General features: G+C 44.7%; 2 protein-coding genes across 2 annotated transcripts in view; one reads left to right on the top strand and one right to left on the bottom strand.

Annotated features, from left to right (window-relative positions):
• The first annotated feature begins 1,971 nt into the window (after window positions 1-1,971).
• Window positions 1,972-13,137, top strand: Prdx6 (peroxiredoxin 6). The gene is made up of 5 exons (XM_032914925.1): window positions 1,972-2,135; window positions 5,785-5,941; window positions 8,986-9,132; window positions 10,539-10,685; window positions 12,301-13,137. Exons 1-5 carry the CDS (start codon window positions 2,041-2,043, stop codon window positions 12,427-12,429), a joined length of 675 nt encoding a protein of 224 aa, XP_032770816.1. The 5' UTR covers window positions 1,972-2,040; the 3' UTR covers window positions 12,430-13,137.
• A 4,449-nt stretch (window positions 13,138-17,586) lies between these two features.
• The window catches only part of Slc9c2 (solute carrier family 9 member C2 (putative)), a 64,134-nt gene continuing 62,651 nt past the window's right edge, over window positions 17,587-19,069 (bottom strand). The window contains exon 27 of the mRNA XM_032914660.1: window positions 17,587-17,707. Coding sequence (XP_032770551.1) covers window positions 17,672-17,707 — 36 coding nt within the window. The 3' untranslated portion in view covers window positions 17,587-17,671. The remainder of the gene's footprint in view (window positions 17,708-19,069) is intronic.

Here is a 19,069-nt window from a genome sequence, read left to right as displayed (position 1 = left end):
ACACACCTTTGATCACAGAGGGAGGAGGCAGATCTCTGTGAGTTGGAGCCAGCCTGGTTTACAGAGCATTTTCCAGAACAGCCAGTGATGCACAAAGAAACCCTGTCTTGAAAAACAATCAAACAGACAGGTTAATCTCTACCTTAAAAGAATTCCAATCTTTGCCAAGGCTAAAGCACAGTTACCAAATCACCACCAGCATGCCATTTCTAGCACTATAAATTGGAAAAGGTGTTTATCCTACTAGCTTAATTTAAAGTGGTGGCTGTTCATAGAGATCAGTCACTTTGTTTCTGCTCCCTTTCTCTGTATTGTGGTGTATCAGATTTTTAGCCCATCTTTGCAACACTGCTCATACTTCCCTAACCTCAAGCTACTTTGCCTCCCTACTATGAAAATAAGTAAACAAATAAAGTGAAGATATGTGCTTTCAAAGCAGAATGGTGGAGTCAAGCTAGAGATTAAGTTATCTTAACTTTAAAATGCAGTCATCTCACTGTCAGTCTGTGTACAATGAAGCAGGTATGACCAGCAGGCACGCAGACGAAAAGACAGGGCTCGACACCATGATGGAAACACAGGTCACAGTGGGTCACTGCACACAGCACTGCCACAACTTTCCTTTAAATCTGAGTCTATTCCAGAGGATTCCTCACACCGAACCCCAAACAATCACAGCTCCCCTGTCCATATCACTTTACATGATATAATAATTGCATTCGATTAACTTTTGCTGTAAGAGCTGGGAGTATGTCTCACATCGGGCCCCGCCATGGTGTCTAGCTAGCAATAAGGAAAGTAAGAGTTACTGCATGAATCAGATCACCTAAGTAATTGCTACCACTCTCAGAGTGCTTGCCATGTGCTAAGTAGTTTACCTCATATACACTGTCCTGCAGGCTCTCCCAGGCTGGACCCCACAATCTAAAGCCGACCTCCAGTTAGCCTCACTTAACTTACATATACTCACTTTCGTTTCTCCAGCTAGGACTCTGGGGCTTTCTAACATATTCTCCACCACACCCTAGCACTGGCGGTTGGACCTAGGGCTTCCCACACTCCAGGCAAACATTCTACCATAGACCTGCTTCCCAATTCCCCTTTACTTTATTTTGAGACAGGCTCTAAGTTCCCCAGGTTGGCCTTGAACTTCCTCTGTAGCTCAAAACTTACAATCCCCCTCCTTTCTCTGGAGTAGTTGGGGTTTCAGGTTTGCGATCACCAGGCTGAGGTTCTAACAGATTCTGGTTTTTGTGCAGAACATCTACTATCTGTCTCTAGTAAGGGCAGGCATCCTCTCTACTTTGTGCTTGGAAAATAGTTAATAAGTGGGTCAAACTCTCCCACTTCTTCGGGTGGAAATTGACTTGCATACACTCGATCTCAAGAAGTCTGATATGAAACCCGTTATTTAAACCTTAGGATTAATGTGTTGCGCATCTTATAATTCATAAGAAACTCCAGGAATGGGGAGGCGAAATAAAAAAAGGTTGTTTCCAATGTCCTCTTATTGACATCTGTATAGAATTTTTGTTGCAATAAGAAAGCCACTTCCTCTGACTGAGCCCCCGCCACAAGTCTGGTTCTTGCCACATCCTGAGAAACTTCTGCAGCCTAGGTTGGCTGAGTAGTCTCCTTCATTCAGCCAACTACTAGATGCTCACCGTAAAAGAGGGGTGTACCACCAGACCTCTAAGTTGTAAGTCCGACAAGGGTGGGAAGGCTAGCGGGTCTGCACTAACTCCGCCTTCGCCTAGAGCATCTTTGCAGAGCCGCGAGACGTACGAGTGCCCGCAATTCTCGGCCTTACGCTTCCTTCCTATTGCACGTGGCCTCCTTTAGCTCCAGAATCTCGCTTGCCTGTAAACTCCACGTGAAGAACAGCAGCCGCCAGACTCGCGGTCGCCCGGCCCCCGAGCCCGCCCCGCCCCGCCCCGGGCCCGCCCATTCGGCCAGCACTGATCTAGGTCTCCGTAGGAGCCCGCCCGCTCCTCACTGCTGCGGCTGCGCCTCCTTGTTCCCAGCGTCACCAGTGCCGCCATGCCCGGAGGGCTGCTTCTCGGGGACGAAGCCCCCAACTTTGAGGCCAATACCACCATCGGCCACATCCGCTTCCACGATTTCCTAGGAGATTCGTAAGTGGCCACCGCGTTGCCCTGCCAGGTTACGGGTCCCTAGAACTACTGGCCCCGCTTCTTTCTGTGCTGCGCTCGGCCGCGGCGCGCTGCTGGCTTAGCCCCTCACCGGTTCCCGCACGTGCCCGCCGCCGGGGTCCTGCGGAGCATCACCGGGCGTTGCTGGGGACCTGCGACCTCTGGCCGGCCCTGCGCCGATCAGCAGATCCTTCCCTGACCCAGCATGGCTGGGCTGGCATGGGGACGGAGGTCCTTTGCCGAGGACGGTTTGTTGTCCTTTTAACCTGGCTTTGTATACAGTGCTCGGTTTATGCCCTGGTCGATCCGGAAGGCCGGGGAAGGTGGGGCGGGGTCGTTCGGTGTTTGAGGTCACTTCCCGGAACGCTTGCCCGGGGTCGCACTGCTCGACCTCCCGCCGCTCTGGAATTTGCACCCTGCGGAAGTTGGCTGCCTAAGGCCAAAGTTAGAGCACACAGCCACAAATTAAGGGCTGGCCCGATATTATCTGAGATCCTGCTTAACTTCGGGGAGTGTTATTTGCGGACTTTTGAATTTTTTTAAATGAACTACTGGGCCAAGTAAGTAGCCAAAAGACTTTTTGTCCAGAGCCTCCTTCTGTGGTCAAAAACAAGATTCTATGTAACAGCTTTGGGAGGAACCAAGAACACTCTGTAGGTGTGACCGTGATTCTAGAAGAAGCAGCGCTTTGAGGGGGCCGATAAGCTCCTGTGACCGTTTTGCCACTGTAGGCCATTCCAAGGCTAGGACACTGTACCTCCCACTTGGAGACTCTTTTGTTTCCCAGTGGTCCCCTCCCCCTCTGCCTTGCTTCAGCGCCTGGCCTCGCTGATGATAGCAACAGTGGTGGCCATAATGGCTAGGAGTGCACCGATATTGTCTTAGTTTTAAAGCTCCTGAGTGCACAAATAGTAACGTAAGATGCTTAGTTTCAGACCGCGTTTTGCATATGTGTCAGGCTACATCGTGGTTCTGGAGTTTCAGTGCCCAACTACACTCAATGAACAAACTCTTGGGTCTGTGTCCTTTTCATATCTAGTATGTATGAGGACAGTGCAGTTTATGAAACTACTAAGTGACCAGTAGAGAATCAGGGGAGGATTCTTTCCTTAGGTGAGTTTGGCGCCTACGGACTAAGGGGAAGCAGAGCTTTTAAAAGAGGTGGACTAGAAAAAGTACATATGGAACCCTTAGGCCTTGCAGGAGAAAAGTCTAAGAATAAGCATGACTGCCAGTCTCATAACTCAAAACTCTAGTGTTAATATTTATCCAAGACCGCCCACGATTTACACGGTGTTCCTTCCCGTTCCTGTCTGCGACCCACACCCTCAGGAAATGCAAGATCTTTCGGAACTCTTCATCTGTATGGACAAGAGATCATAGGAATCTAAAGCACATGTGCTGTGAGGATGGCCACACTGGAGTGTGTGTGTGCGGGAGGGGGGTGTCTTTGTGATTGTTTATTGATCTAGAAAGTTCTGCTGCAACCAAGGAACTGTTTTATTCTATGTACTAAGGAGACAGTTGGGAAGATCCTAACTTCAAGGCTAAGCCAGCTTAGTGAGGCTCTGTTTCTAAATAACTAAATAAACAGATGAAGTGGTATCTTTTTTTTAATTAATTTATTTATTATATATATGTGAGTACACTGTAGCTGTCTTCAGACACACCAGAAGAGGGCACCCGATCTCATTACAGATGGTTGTGAGCCATCATGTGGTTGCTGGGATTTACTCAGGATGTTTGGAAGAGCAGTCGGTGCTCTTAACCACTGAGCCATCTCTCCAGTCCATGAAGTGGTACCTTAGGATGAGGGAAATTTATAAGCAAGCATGGCAGTGCGCTTAGCACCAGTGAGTCATGATACACCTGCAATGACCAAGAAAGACATTTCCACCCTGCGTGTTTGCCTAGTTTTTCCAAACTCCATTCTGTAGATGATCTCAAGTCAGTTTGTCACTTACTGACTCAAATATCCTTTGGAGGAGAAAAAAAAAAGAACTTCAAACATTACTCTACCCCTGACAATTTGAAACAGCTAAAGGTTTGGGGAGCTGTGTGGGTTTGAGTAACTTTGTGTGGTCTATGGATGTCATGTATATCCCAGGGTTCCTCACTAATCAAAACACCTGCACCAGAGGTTTTCTGATAGGAGACTCCATTCTGTTAGAAGGAGGAAACCTTTAGTCTTTAGAAAATGAGGAAGGATATGGCATAATGTAATTGAATTTCTCCAAAGAGTAGGGAAAGCAGGCCAGCGCAAGACATTCTTTGAATGCCCTGAGATACGCCGGAAGGGGCGTAGTGTGTGAAGGGGTGTGAATGCAGTTCACCAGCATGATTCAGCAAAACACATTGTCTCACAAGTTTGAAAATTCTAATTAATCACTCCTATCAAGGTACAAAAAGAAATGCTCTGTAACTTCTTTTTGTTTGTTTTTCCTGCAACTTATAGAGCCTTTCTCTTAAGTCTCATCTGACCAACTTTGGTCCTTTCCAGTAGGACCTAAGGCCTAACTGTGACATCTAGAATAAATCTTGAAAGCTGTATGTTGCTTTTAATACCCCATATTAAAGGAAAAACCCTAAACACGCATCTCCACAGATTCAAGTATTACCCACCTCTTTCCTACAGTAGGGTCTCCCATCCTTTTAGGCCTTGCCTTGCCCTGTGAGTGGCTGCTGTAGGTGGAGGGCAGTGGCTTTGTCTGCTTTGTTCTTCGCGCCCAGGGAGGTTTGCCAAACGCTCTGCATCGAGGCCAGATTGAGTAATCTAGTTTAGGGACCTTGGCCCTGGGTGGCTCAAGCAGTGGGAGTGTCCGTGCCGAATTTTCCTTTGAGCTTGAAAGAGCTATTGCCAAAGAGAAGGAAATGTACGCAAAGGTTTCTCAGGAACTCCGGAATCATTGTCAACATCTGTACAGTCTTATCCTTGGACATGGATTCCATTGTTATCTTTACCTAAGAACTAACTGTTGATGGGGAAATCTACTCTGTAGAGTATCTGTTTTCTACCTGCTTGATCTAAAGAAAGAGACTACAACAGTGGAGTAGCATTTTTGTCTTGGTGAAAATATGGGCGTCTTGTTTAACAGGTTAGATCAGTGAGTGGCTCTATGAAAGATTTTATGTATGCCTGCTTCTAAAACGCCAAGTGCCAAGCTGAATCTTATTTTCCTACAAGTCTGAGGCTAGAGCTCTCTCTGCTCTGGGTTACATAATCTGTTTATTATAATCAGACATCTGTTTGGATTTGGGGCATAGTAGGCAATGAATTTTAAGGACTATTTCAATAGGGTGCTTGACTTGAACAGCACAAATTTTATTGACTGAAAAGGAGTCACACTGTGGCCCACACCTTTAATCCCAAGCACTCTGGGAGGCAGAGGCCAACCAGTCTGAGTTCAAGGCCAAGCCTGATCTACAGTGACATCCCCATCATCATATATTTGATGTCCAAAGTTTTATAAAGCTATTTGAGCTGTCAACTTGGTCTTCTCTGGAGACAGGGTTAGAACTAAAAGGTTTAAATGTCTTCATTATGCAGACATTTTAAGTGTGAATACCCAGTGTTTCATTCTGTGTGGTGATGGTGACTTCCATTCAGTTGTGACCTTCTTCTTCATTCCAGATGGGGCATTCTCTTTTCCCACCCACGGGACTTTACCCCAGTGTGCACCACAGAACTTGGCAGAGCTGCAAAGCTGGCGCCAGAGTTTGCCAAGAGGAATGTTAAGTTGATTGCTCTTTCAATAGACTCTGTTGAGGATCATTTTGCCTGGAGCAAGGTATAGTTCTATGACCTGAGGTGGTGTGTGTGTGTGTGTGTGTGTGTGTGTGTGTGAGAGAGAGAGAGAGAGAGAGAGAGAGAGAGAGAGAGAGAGAGAGAGATTCCTCCTTTCTGGTTGCCTCCCATGCATTCCTAATAGTCTTTATTCTTCTGAGATGCAGTGCCTTTTTTATATGCTAATGATTGCTTGGAGGCCATAGCTCCCACTACAACTTTGAACAGAACCAGGCAGGACTAGGGGGAGAAGCAGCTGAAGGTTGAACTGTGCATCTGTGGTTGATGATTTAATACCCATGCAATGAAGATTCCATAATGAGTTCCATGATCTGGATTGCTAAACGAGTGGGCTTTCCTGGAAGGTTAGGTAAACCTAGGGCATGGAGGCTCCATCCCAAATTTGTACATCTATTCATCTACATCCTTTGTAAATGCATTTCCCTAAATTCTGTTACCAGTCCCAAAGAAAGGATCATAAGTGTCCCAAATTGTTAGTCAGCTTGGAACTTGTGATTGGCATCAAAAGTTGAGGTAATCTTCTTGATCTCATCCCTCTGTGGAATCTGCTGTCTCCGCAGGTAGATAACGTCCAAGTTGAGTTGAAGACTCAATAATGGTATACATCGTAGAACTGACTGGTTGTTGGAGGGGAAAATGCCTATAGACTTCCTGATGACCAGAGAAGTCAGGGAATCTTTATGTTCCATAGTAAGAAAATAGGAAAAGCCACTTTGCTTTCCCCTCCTCTGTATCAGAAGTATTGGTTGCCATGTGCTATGAGTGTGAAGTTTCATAGAATGTAACTTGGTTTCTGAGAGAAAAGTGTATGTAAACCTCAGTTAACTGAAAGTCAGACTTCAACTTTGTAGTGATCTGTGTTGTTATACTCAACGACAGCTTCTCTGTCACCGTCTGCCCCGGTTCATCAGTAGGATTCAGCCCAGTTGATCTCTCTAAGCCTCTGCTCTGGCTTTTCAGGATGCAGCCTCCAGCTGACCATACTTTAGCATTGTTCCTCATGCTCTCCCAGTTCCTAACTGGTGCTGAGGCTGGGCCGCCGCTTCTCTCTTTCCCCCTTGGTGAGTTCTTCCACTCACCAAGATAAACCAAAGATAACGTCCATGAGCTGCTTCTCTGAGCCCCATCTGTCAGGACTCCTGGTCCCCAGGTAGTACAGCATGGCCTCCTTGGCACCTCCCTTGGCCATGCAGGCATGTTGAACCTAGCTAGTATAAAAGTGGGCGCCATTATCCTGAGATTTGATTCATCCTGTATTAAATACATCCACCCACCTTACCTGTCCTATACTGCTTTGCTGTTTTACTTCAAATGGCTCGTTATAACCCTTTTTGTTTTTAAAATTATAACACCTGATGGTACTTCATATCTCCTCTTTAACCCTTGTGTAAATCTCTGCTTGTCTGGTCACTATGTTTTCCCCCTTGGGAGTGTAGGGTCCAGCAGGAATAAACTAATTCACTGCTACCAAAGTTCTCAGGAGTGGTTAAGAGCGCTAGCTGTTAACCCAGGTTCAGTTCCCAGCAACCACCTTGGAAGCTCACAGCTGTCTCCAGTTCCAGGGGATCTGACACACCTGACACAGTCAAACCTCTGATTTACATAAAATGTTATTTAAAAAAAAAAAAGTCCTCAGTATAGGTAACAGTCAGGATTTGTTGAGTGAATGGATTGGAACTGTTTTAGGCAAAAGAATTCACAGGTATTTGGACAGGATGTTTTAATCGGCTGTGCTACAGTAACCCTATAATACCTCCCATCTGTATGTATGTACTGAGCCCTGTATCACAGGAAATTGAATAAAAGGTAGCATTTTGGTGTGTACCTTGGGCTACATTCCATGGGCATTTCACACCAATTAATCCTGAGTGTCTGGGATCAAAAGGGTGTCTTAAGGATGAGATTAGGCAGAGTTACCATCTTCCCTGATGGTGGGGTGGATTGTTTTCATTCTGCATGCCTTGGCGATGGGTAACTGGCATTTCCACTACCTCCTCGTGGGCAATTTCCCATTAGGTTTTTGGCAAAGCCCTTTACCTTAAGCCAATGGGTATCAGAATGACTTGCTCGAGCTCAAAAAAAAAAAAAAAAAAACGTATTTACAAAGCAAATGAGGTTCTTCGGTGTCTGTACTGTCAAACAAGACGAGGACAGGAATTCATGTATCAATACTCAGTGTCTAGCAATATCAAAATATATATAAATCACAGAACATAACAGGTCTAAATAGGAACATGCCCGGGTTCATTTCTTTTGTGTTCTGGAATAGACAATGAATTCAAATGTCCAAAAGCAGCGCCAGCTTCATCTATGACTGATTACATAGGAAAGCCCTATGCGAGCCAGCAAGAAACTTGGTTCTAATTTGGCTGGTGATTAAATAACAGGTAGCCAGTGACCCACAACAAAAAGCGACTTCGGGCAATAAAATTAATGAATATGCTAGCTATCTCAGAGAGATCTGTATCTCCTCTCATCTCCAAAGAAATGCAAAACCATCCCAACTGCTTCAAATCCGCCATCCTGTCAATCCCGTCTCCACTCTGATGAGCTTCACATGAATAATAAACTCACCCTTGTCTAATTTTAAATCCACTTCCCTGTCACTTCCTAAACTCCTAGCTACCTACATACATTATGCATAGACTTGCCTACATGATCCCCTTAATATTCCTCTTCTCCCCAAAATGCCTTGTTCTTCCCAATGCAAAGCTTTACCTGTCTTTCAGAGCCCAGATAGGCATTCTACCCCTTTCTGGAAGCCTTCCCTCCCTCCTCAGTCCTGTACATTTCAAGAGAGTTCAGCGTGGGAAGGGCCCTGGCCTGTGCATACGGCTCTGCTAATGTTCCTTTGAGTGAATAATCACTTCCGACAAGGAGTATCTGTTCATGCATCTTATTATGATTCCTTAAAGAACATGAGTATGGGGATGGGTCCTTGGCTTGCAAAGTGATGATTCTTAGCCTGGGGAGACTCCAAGGACCGTGTCAGGCTTAAGAGTCTCTCTCCCCCTTCTCTTGTTTCAGGACATCAATGCTTACAATGGTGCAGCACCCACAGAAAAGCTACCATTTCCCATCATTGACGATAAGAACAGGGACCTTGCCATCCTGTTGGGCATGTTGGATCCAGCAGAGAAGGATGAAAAAGGCATGCCCGTGACAGCCCGTGTGGTGAGTCATAGCACTGTGTAAATGCTTGAGCCAGTCCAAGAGGAAAATGTACAGTCGTGAGACAGCTCGTGACTGTGCCCTTTATTACACGCTGTACGTATTAATATGTGGCTAGAATATTCAGCTAAAATTTCTGTTTAATTCGTAGCTGTACATAAATAAGTAGTACATCCAAAACTTTAGATTTAAAAAAATCGTATCTGTATGTCTCCTGCCAGCTGTCCTTAAAGCAATTCTGACAGGACAATCTAGAACTTTCTTATAGGTCATTTATTCACTGGGGAACAAGCCTAATCTCCACTAATACACAGCCCGCGTTAGTGACGTATTTATTTATATAATAAATTACAGCTCACATTCATAATAAATATGTCCACGGTAACTAACCATCCTAGGTGAACTAGGACCTCTACCTGAGGCTGAACCCCGAGGTTGCATTGCAGTGCTTTTCTTCCTGGAACAGCAAACTTTGAAGAATACATAGACAAGAAAGCGCCCTGTGACCCAGACAGAACCTTGTCCACTCACCCACTCCTTTGTTCTGTTTCTATTTGTTTATTTGTTTATTTATTTATTGCATCTTGGATCACTTAGTGACTCCAAAGCTTCCTGGGGGCTTTGCATCAGACTTTAAAACAGTGAACCCCAAAGAATCTCCAGGAATCCCGTGCTGGAAGGGAAAGGCTAAGGCATCCACACCAAGTGGGAACTTTCTCTTTCCTCGAAGGACGACATTTCCCACAGCCTGGAGGGCTGTGTGAATGGACGTGTGCGTGCTTCTGGCTTCTGGTTTCTGGTTCATCTGTTCTGTAACAGTGTTACACGGGAGCAAGGTAGCTTGGCAGCTGAGAGCGTTTGCTGCCAGACCCGGGGATCTGATTGGATTTCCGGGACCCACATGGTGCAGGAGAGAACCAACTCCTGCAAGCTGACCCATGACCTCTATTCTCACACTGGCACAAGTATACACCCACACCCTCACACACAAAAATAAGTTGCTTTTTTGTTTTGTGGTTTTGTTTTGTTTTAATTATAGAACTCTAACTATAGAACAACCCTTTCACAGGGGTCACGTCATATTCTGCATATCAGTCTTTACATTATGATTCATAATTAGCAAAATTACAGTTATGAAGTAGCAACAAAATAATTTTATGGTTGGGGATCACATGAGGAACTGTATTAAAGGGTCACAGCATTGGGAAGGTAGAGAAACCCCTGTTAGAGGAAGGGTGGACAGACTAGGAGTCTCCCTCCCTAGTTTGGCTACTTTGTAATTAATGACCATTTTCCTTTACCAGTTCTGTTTTCTTACTTCCCTGAAAGAGGTATCGAGCTCATGGACCGGAGTGTCCAGAAACAGCTTTACTGTCGTGTACTAAAGACTGCCCATGTGTGTTTTACAGGTATTCATTTTTGGCCCTGACAAGAAACTAAAACTGTCCATCCTCTACCCAGCCACCACGGGCAGAAACTTTGATGAGATTCTCAGAGTGGTTGACTCCCTCCAGCTGACAGCATCAAATCCAGTTGCCACTCCAGTTGACTGGAAGGTAAATCGCTCAAGAACTAGATGGCCAGCTTGCCGGAAAGATCCAAAGGACAGTCTCTCATGGCCACCTTCAGGATCTGGGATTCTTGGGGCTGTTTCTGTTGTCCCAGTATAGTGTACCAGGAGGATTTGTTTCAGAGATCATTCACACTGTTTGCATAAAACACAAACTGTGATTTTTGCTAACCCTACATCATAATTCCAACATATAGGTCGCAATGATCCCTTTTTCATCTGGAAGTTAAGCATTCCTAATCCAAAAATCCCAGCTCCTCAATGCTCCAAAATCCAAAACTTCTTGAGGACATGCTGCATTTCACATTTCAGTTGTTGGAGGTTAGGGGTGTTCAAAACTAGGAGGTGCACATACTCCATATCCAAAAATGCCTGAATACAAAACATTTCCTTTTCAGATAAAGGATACTTAACATAGACAAAAATTTAAAAAGACTTACATCTATTACCTGATGAGCAGAATATTTCTCGTTGGGGTGGTACTCGTGGTCCTTGCATTCCAGAGACCAGGCCCGGAGGATAAGCTCTTGCTTGGCCTAAGCTACCTAGCAAGATCCCATCTCAAAAATCAGGAAGGAAGAATCAAAGCTTGATTGGCTGCTTCACCCGTCACAGTGGCTGGTTAACTGGTGTGCACATGTTACAGCATTTCTCTTAAGCTCCAACACAGATAGATAGATAGATAGATAGATAGATAGATACATACATACATACATACATACATACATACATACATACATACATACATACATAGATACACAGATACACACATAGATACATACATAGATAGATAGAGGTGTGTGTGTGTATGTATGTGTGTGTCTGAGACTTGCTCAGAAAGGTGTGGGGTGTATGTGTCACGGTCTCATGTAACCCAGGCTGGCCTCAAAACTTGCCATTTTGCCAAGAGTGGCCTTGAGTTTCTGATCATCTTCTGCCTCAAGTGCTAAGATTTCAAGCATGTGTCACCATACCCAGTTATACATGGTCCTGGGAACCTAGGGCTTCATGCATGCCGGGCAAGCACTCTTCTGAATCAGTCCCCTCCCCTTTAAAACAGCTCAGTGCTTACCATAGGCTGGCCTTGGACTTAATCTGCCTCAGGCTCCGGTGTGCTGAGATTACAGACTTGTACTACCACACCCCCCCCAGATTGTTCATAAACTTGTAATATACCTAGGAAAGCTCCCTGCAGATAAGTAGAACAAGACAGTACACCTAGGAGTCTTAGCATTGCTTTCTGCTCTGTGTGTTAACTTGAGTATTGGGTTTTGATTTTTCTGCCAGGCAAGTCACCTACATTTTTCAGCAAGTGGGGTGGGGGATTGGAGATGAAAGGGAATCTAGCCTGATCCAATCCAATAGGATCTGTAAATGGGGTGTGAGTGTGTGTGTGTGTTTGAATTAAACTTTAAGGAGTAGTGGCCAGCTATGATGGAATTTAAAACAAGACTGTTCCTACTCACGATGGAGAAATACTCTCCTGACATGTCCAAAGTCAATTTGTAAAACAAGTTCCTCAAAGAAGAGAAAGTAAAGAATAATGTTCTTTTACCATTACTGTAAGATTGAATTGCACCATTCTTAATGTCTCCCAACAGAAGGGAGACAGTGTGATGGTCCTTCCCACCCTCCCTGAAGAGGAAGCCAAACAACTTTTCCCTAAAGGAGTCTTCACCAAAGAGCTCCCATCTGGCAAGAAATACCTCCGTTATACGCCCCAGCCTTAAGTCTGCGGGAACTGGGGCTGCAACTGCTCTCCCAGCACTGGGGCCTGAGGATGACAGCTGACAGCCGTGGGTTCTTGCAGTTCCGTAGAAAGATTGTGGCGTGGTCACAGCCGAAGTCGCGTAGGTCGCTCGATATACTACTGGCTCATTAAATGGAAATGGCACCAAAACATTCTCGGGATTCTTTACTCTGTGCCTTCACCAGCATTCTGCCCCTCCATCCATCACAGCGCCCTGCTGACTGGCTTTCTTTGAAACGAATTATGTGTTGGTGACTCCTTAGGTCTCTGCAGGGTCTGTGATCAGCAAGGTAGTGTCAGTGTGGGCTCCAAGCTAGAATGATAAACATCTTTTGTAGCTTTCCAAACTGAATCTTCTGTTACCCATTGTGGAGAACCATAAAGTGGGGAGAAACTTTCAATTCTGTACTTTCAGTAAATAAAGCAGGGGAGGTGGGGGGGGGGGGAGAGTTCTCTATAGGAAATCCATGGTGACTTTCTATCAAAGTGGGCTTCCAAGAATGTGTGGAAGACAGCACATGTACCTCCTGGAGTTTCCAGGTCTGCTCTCTAGTGATCTGTGAATGTGAACTCGCCTTATGAAAGACAGGCGGTGACATTGTTTGCCACTAAATGTCCTAAAGGAGTGGGTTGCCATTTCTAAATTCTGCTTTGTGAGGTTCAACAATAAAATCCTGATTAGAAAACTGTTGTCATGTTTTAAAGTACTATCTTAGACTCTCGCTGTAATGGATGGGCATGCTTCCTTCTTGCTGAGATTGGCATGGGTATGACAGATAAATCTTGGTGTGAACCAGGAGCCATTGAAGGACAGAATTCCTACATGGATGTTAGGCCAGTTCCTTGGGAGTAGGTATGCAGATCACCAACTTCTAACTCAGGTTCTCAACTTGTGAGTCATAACCCCTTTGGGGTTCAAACGACTCTTTCACAGGGGTTGCCGATAGCCAATGGGAGATATTTATATTACAGTTCATAACAGTAGCAAATTTAGAGTTATGAAGTAGAAGCAAAAATCATTTTTTGGTTAGGGGGTCACCATAACATGTTGCAGCATTAGAAAGGTTGAAAACCACTATTCTAATGGTCATATAGTCTAACCTAATGTCTTAGCAGTATAGTGGGGCTTAAAGTAAGGTAGTGGTATGTTTTGTTTTTCTACTCTGAACTGAATGGTTTCTTTCCAACTTACACTGGTACTAGTCAGAGTAGAAAGGTATTATGGGTCTTAGTCTAGGTTGTAACACAGATGCCATGGCCTGAACATTGGATGTTTATTGCTATGTGTCAAGCTGGAGAGTTAAAATCTAGGCAGTGGTGCATCCTGGGTCATCTCCCTCTAGTAGGTGCCTCACTGCCCTCTCTTCCTTTACACACTTGATTACTTTGGTCCTTGCTTTCATGGGAAGTCTGGCTTCCAGTTCCTGTTGAGGTATTTCTGCTTGTGTTTAGGATACTGTCTTGCTTTTGTAACCCAGGCTGGACTTGAAGTCATTCCCACTGCCACAGCTCTTGGGGGCTCAGACTACCATGCCCTATGCTAGCAACTCATGACAAAGTTCAAAATCTAAACTGCCATTGTTGATCACTCAAACTTGAGTCTTGGGTTGACTGACCAAAGGAGTGTCTGCCATTGAATTCACAAACTCATTTTTCCCTCCTCCCCATAAACATGTTGCTCCTCCTTACTCAAACTCCCAAATCTTGGTATTTGGACTGTTTTGCCCACATTAATAATGCCAGTATAGAATGCTTTTTTTTTTTTTAATTGAATTCTGGTAAATAGTTTTGAGAATGAGACTTGATCCAAGACTTTACCAAATACAAAATACTCAAATAGTGTTAGACACATACAGGACAAGAGTGATCCTGAACACATTTTTAAATGCATTGTGAATGGGGAGGGTAGATTTTGGCCTCAATTATTTTTAGAATGAATTTCATTATTTTGTGGGGTTTTTGTTGTTGTTTTTGAAACTGAATTATGGCTGTAAGAAACAGGGAATTGGCTTTTTATTTTTTGAAACAGGAACTCACTATGTAGCCCAAGCTAGCTTCAAACTCTCTGAGGTTCACTTGCCCCTGACTCCCCACTGCTGGGATTAAAGGTGTATATGCCACTGCCCCGGCCCTAGAAACAAGGACTTAAAGAGGTAGTTCCTATGGCTCTTCCAGAATTAAATGCTCTTGGTAGACCAGATAGCCTTCTAAGAAGATCACAGTGATGAGCTGAACCCTAGTCTTATCAAAGCTAGTTTCATCTTCATCCTCAGAAGTCAGCAAAAGGAGAAGGTGACAGTCTACATGACCGAGTCAACTGTCAGCTCCTACAAGCAGCACCTAGGCATGGCCTCCCTTATTGTCCCTTCTTGTTGAAAGCCATGCAAGTTATGAAGTGCTTGCCATACAGTCCCCAGTGCCTACCCCAGTGTGGTGCTTGTAATCCCACCACTGAGGTGTCAGACAGGTGCATCTCTAGGTCTCCCTGTCCAACCAACTCAAGCTAATCTGCAAGTCCCGGTCCCACTGAGAGATCCTGTGTGAGGATACAGTGGTCAGCTTCTGAAGAACGCCTAAGATAGTCCTCTGCCTCCGCGTGTATGCATACACATAAATTTTAAAAAAAGAAAGTCATTACCACCCTCTTCTGACCAACAGGTTCAGAAACCAGTGGTGTGTGATTACTTCTTGCCTGTGAGGCACAAGAGATTCCTAGGACATTTTTAGAATTTACTTTTCTTTCTTTCTTTTTTGGAAACAGTGTTGTGTAAGTTGGCCTTGAAATTTTGATCTACTTTTACTTCCCAAGTGCTAGGATTCTAGGTGTGAGTCACCATGCTGGACTTCTAAAGTAATTCTTTAGCTGAACTGTAATTAGCAGTGTTTGGGGAGGGGTTGGTTGCAGGTGTTTTGGGGTGAGGGGAGTGTAGTGGCGATTCCTGTTTGTCAACCTGACTCTATCTGGAATGAACCATGATCCAGAGTTGGAAGGCTCACCTGTGATCCTGATCTTGAGGCTGGGAGATACAAGTTTCTGACCTGGATCTTGGCATGGAGATCTTGAGGCAGAGTGGCTGTGAATCCCAGGAGACTAAGGCAAGGAGATCTCTGAGTTCAAGGTCATCTGGAACAAAGCAAATCCCAGACCCCGGCATGGTGGTGCACACCTTTAATCTTGGCAATACCATCTGCTGGAGACCTACATAAGGACTCCAGCAGAAGGAAGACTTGGCGAGCCTGCTTGCCTTGTGGGACTAAGCAACTGCTAGATCCTTGGACTTCCATTCACAACTCCTGCTGACTATTGGTGGGGAGTAGGACTACATACTGTAAGTCATCAACAAATTTCCTTACTATATAGAGACTACCCATAAGTTATGTGACTCTAGAGAACCCTGACAGGGGTGTAGGGGGGTGAGATTGTTCTTTTCTTTTACTGGATGTGATTTAAAAAAAAAAATGCAACCACAGAATAAAGTTGAACAAATGAGTAACAGAACAGAGAGAGAAAAACTAGTCTTTGATAATTTCTACCGTCAGGGAACTGTCCTATTTGGGGCTGCTTTCTAGTTATCTGAAGTGCAACACATTCTGTATACATTGAAGTGCCATCTTCTAATCATTTCAACTCCATGCTAATATGCATCCTAAGCGAGACCATAAAGCTTATGCCTTTTCTAGTGCATCTATACCACCAACACTTGAGTGCAAGGTTAAATGTGCACTCAATATACTGAGCAGTCCAGTAAAATGAGGAGTCGAGAGACTGGGAACCACAAAGCCATATATAGAGTCTAGGTACTGCTGACAGGCAGAATAATACTATTGTCACTCACCAATGTCTGTTCTCCTCTCAAAGGCAAAGGTACCTGTCCTTGTTTCTCTACAGTAGTGATAAATCACCCAGACCAGAAGTTAACAAGGGAAGAAGGGATTATCTCATTTACGATTCTAGGTTCCAGACCATCATTTTGGGGAAGTCAAGGCAGGAACTGGTCATACATGTCATATCCACAATCAAGAGCAAAGAAGAGTAAATGTGTCTTTGTTTGATGCTTATATTTTCTCACCCTTAAGCAGTTCAGAGCCCCACCCATGAAATGGTACCACCTCTTCAACTTGGGTTAATAGTCAAGACAGTCCCCACTCCAAAATTGCCCATGGGCCCACTCGATCTAGCTAATGCCTCAACTGAGATTCTCTCAAGTAACTTCTCTGTTGTGGCAGGCTGACAATCAAAACCAAGCAGCCCTCCACGTAGTTTGAAAGCTCTTTTATACCACTCCTGAAAAGCAAGTGGACCACCAAATGACACCAGTGTTTCGAGGACGTGAGAGACCAAGGCCAAGGATGAGTGTGGGTGAGGCACAAGAAAGGGCTTGGTCTGCAATATCCTTGAACAACAGCAACAGACATACCGGATCAGAAAAATGGAAGCTCTGTGGTCAAGTCCAGTCAGGTTTCAGCAGTGTGCAGCCACGCCTGATATTTCCTGACGCACTGAAGCCACTCAGGACCTGCCCTGAGGAGGTTTGAGAGCTTCAACTTTTTCTCCTATCTGTCTGTCTGTCTGTCTGTCTGTCTGTCTGTCTGTCTACCTACCTGCCTCTGTCCTTGTTTTCTCAAAACTATAATATATTCTCAGTCTGGTTGAAGTGAGAAGGAATAATGGATTCTGAACAGTTATTCTTTGACCATAATATCCACCTTTATTTGACTTTGAAAAGTAAAGCAGAAAGTTCCATCAGACAGGACTGTGCAGTGTGAGAATGCAGACTCCTCCCACACTGAGTTTTCAGTAACCAAGACTGTAGGGCATTTCCCCAAGTTCAGCACAGTTAAGCTAGAGAGGGAAGATACAGAATGTCAGAGAGGCATTAAGTATGGCGATTTCACAAGTAAAATCTGCGAGTGAGGTGACTGAGACTACCACATTAATCAAGCGTACATCTATCTCATTTGCCAACTTACTCTGATGGCTTGGGCCCAGCTAGGGGAAGAGTCCCAACACTACGTTTTAAGGGATTTTATATAGTCCTGAAGAACTTTGAGCATCTCACGTATAACGCAGCTACTAAAGATCTGAAGTGTTTGTGGTGGCCCATTAATCGCTTATAAAGTAAATGCGGCAGTGGACACTTGGAGCAGTTTCTAAGTTGGCGTCATTTGTGCTGAGCTGTCAAATCTGCCTTTACCTGACTCCACACGTCATAGCTGTCTCGTTAATATGACTTTCTAAAGAGGTGTCCGCCTTCAAACTGCAAAGGAAAGTCAAAAATATTAGACTATGAACACTGTGAAAAAAGCTTCTTATCAATTAAATGGAATCAAAAATTAAGGAAAGGTTTCTATTTTATTATCTGGCACATTTTCCCTTAAAAGAACTTATTTACTAAGGGGCTCTGAGTTACAATATGATTAACATGTATATTTCTAATTTGTATTTAATCATTGGCTTTTATTTTATGCGCCTGGGTGTTTCACCTGCATGTGTGTGTACTGTGTGTGTGCCTAGAACCCCTGGAATTGGGTTAGAGATGGCTGTGAGCTACCCATGGGGGTGCTGAGAACCAAACTTGGTTCCTCTGCAAGAGTGACAAGTGACAGTGAGCCATCTCTGCAGCCCCATCTGTGTGTATTCCTATACTATGAAGAGAAACTGCATTCATCTTTTTGTTTTTGTTTTTGAGACTGTTTCTCAGTGTAACAGTTCTGACTGCCTTGGAACTCACGTTGTCGGCCAGGCTGGCCTCCAGCTCACAAAGATCCACCTGTCTTTGCCTCCCAAGTGCTGGGATCAAAGGCATGTGCCACCACCGCCTGGCAGGAGCGTTTAATTAGCAATTGGCCCGGCATAAATTCAACTCTCAAAGGTGTGCTTTAGAAGAAGAGAAGCGCCATGAAATTTAAATTCTAGTTAGCTTTATGGGTGACTACAGAGTCCATGGAAACTTTTCCCATAAATTCGGAAGTGGGAACTTTTTAGAAAACAATGGGGCCTGTGGGCTGGGACTATGACTCACTGGTACTATGCTCCCCTAGCATGCTCAAGGCCCCAGGTTCAATCCCCCAGTCTTACAACTAATAGTGATAATGATGAACCCGGAAGAGAGGGAGAAGTAAGAAGCACAGCCGTTTGATGCTCAGGATCTCTCTCCACCTATGAAACGGGGTTTCCGTAAGAGAGGAGAGGAGGACCCTAGAAGAGCCACCTAAAAACAGCTGAGCTGGTCCTTCCACTGGGGCTACAGAGATGGCTCAGTGGTTAAGAGCACTGGCTGCTCTTCCAGAGGTCCTGAGTTCAATTCCTAGCAACCACATGGTGGCTCAACCATCTGCAATGGGATCCGGGATGCCTTCTTCTGGTGTGTCTGAATTCAGCAACAGTGACAATGTACTCACAAACATGAACTACTGCCCATGACCTTGATGGCTGCCATTTCTTCAGACAAGTGCACTGCATATCACCTTCATCATAAATGTAGGTGATGGGACTCAATCTTCTCTTAAAAGAGCATTAGCGTAGTCATCTCCTTGAGGATGGGGTATGTGTATGTGTGTGTGACTTTTGCTTAGAGGACATCTAGTCATTAGAAATCAAAATGAGGCAGGCTATGAAG

Source organism: Rattus rattus, chromosome 10 (assembly GCF_011064425.1).
Source record: "Rattus rattus isolate New Zealand chromosome 10, Rrattus_CSIRO_v1, whole genome shotgun sequence".
NCBI lineage: Eukaryota > Metazoa > Chordata > Mammalia > Rodentia > Muridae > Rattus > Rattus rattus.
The sequence above is the reverse complement of the archived record's forward strand: the minus strand, read 5'-3'. Positions and strand labels throughout refer to the sequence as shown.

Excerpts from the sequence above, each read along its gene's own strand:
- Prdx6 (XM_032914925.1), top strand. The coding sequence starts at position 2,041 with ATGCCCGGAGGGCTGCTTCTCGGGGACGAAGCCCCCAACTTTGAGGCC. Across the intron at positions 2,136-5,784 it reads CACGATTTCCTAGGAGATTC|ATGGGGCATTCTCTTTTCCC; the intron begins GTAAGTGGCCAC and ends TCTTCATTCCAG. Across the intron at positions 5,942-8,985 it reads ATCATTTTGCCTGGAGCAAG|GACATCAATGCTTACAATGG; the intron begins GTATAGTTCTAT and ends CTCTTGTTTCAG.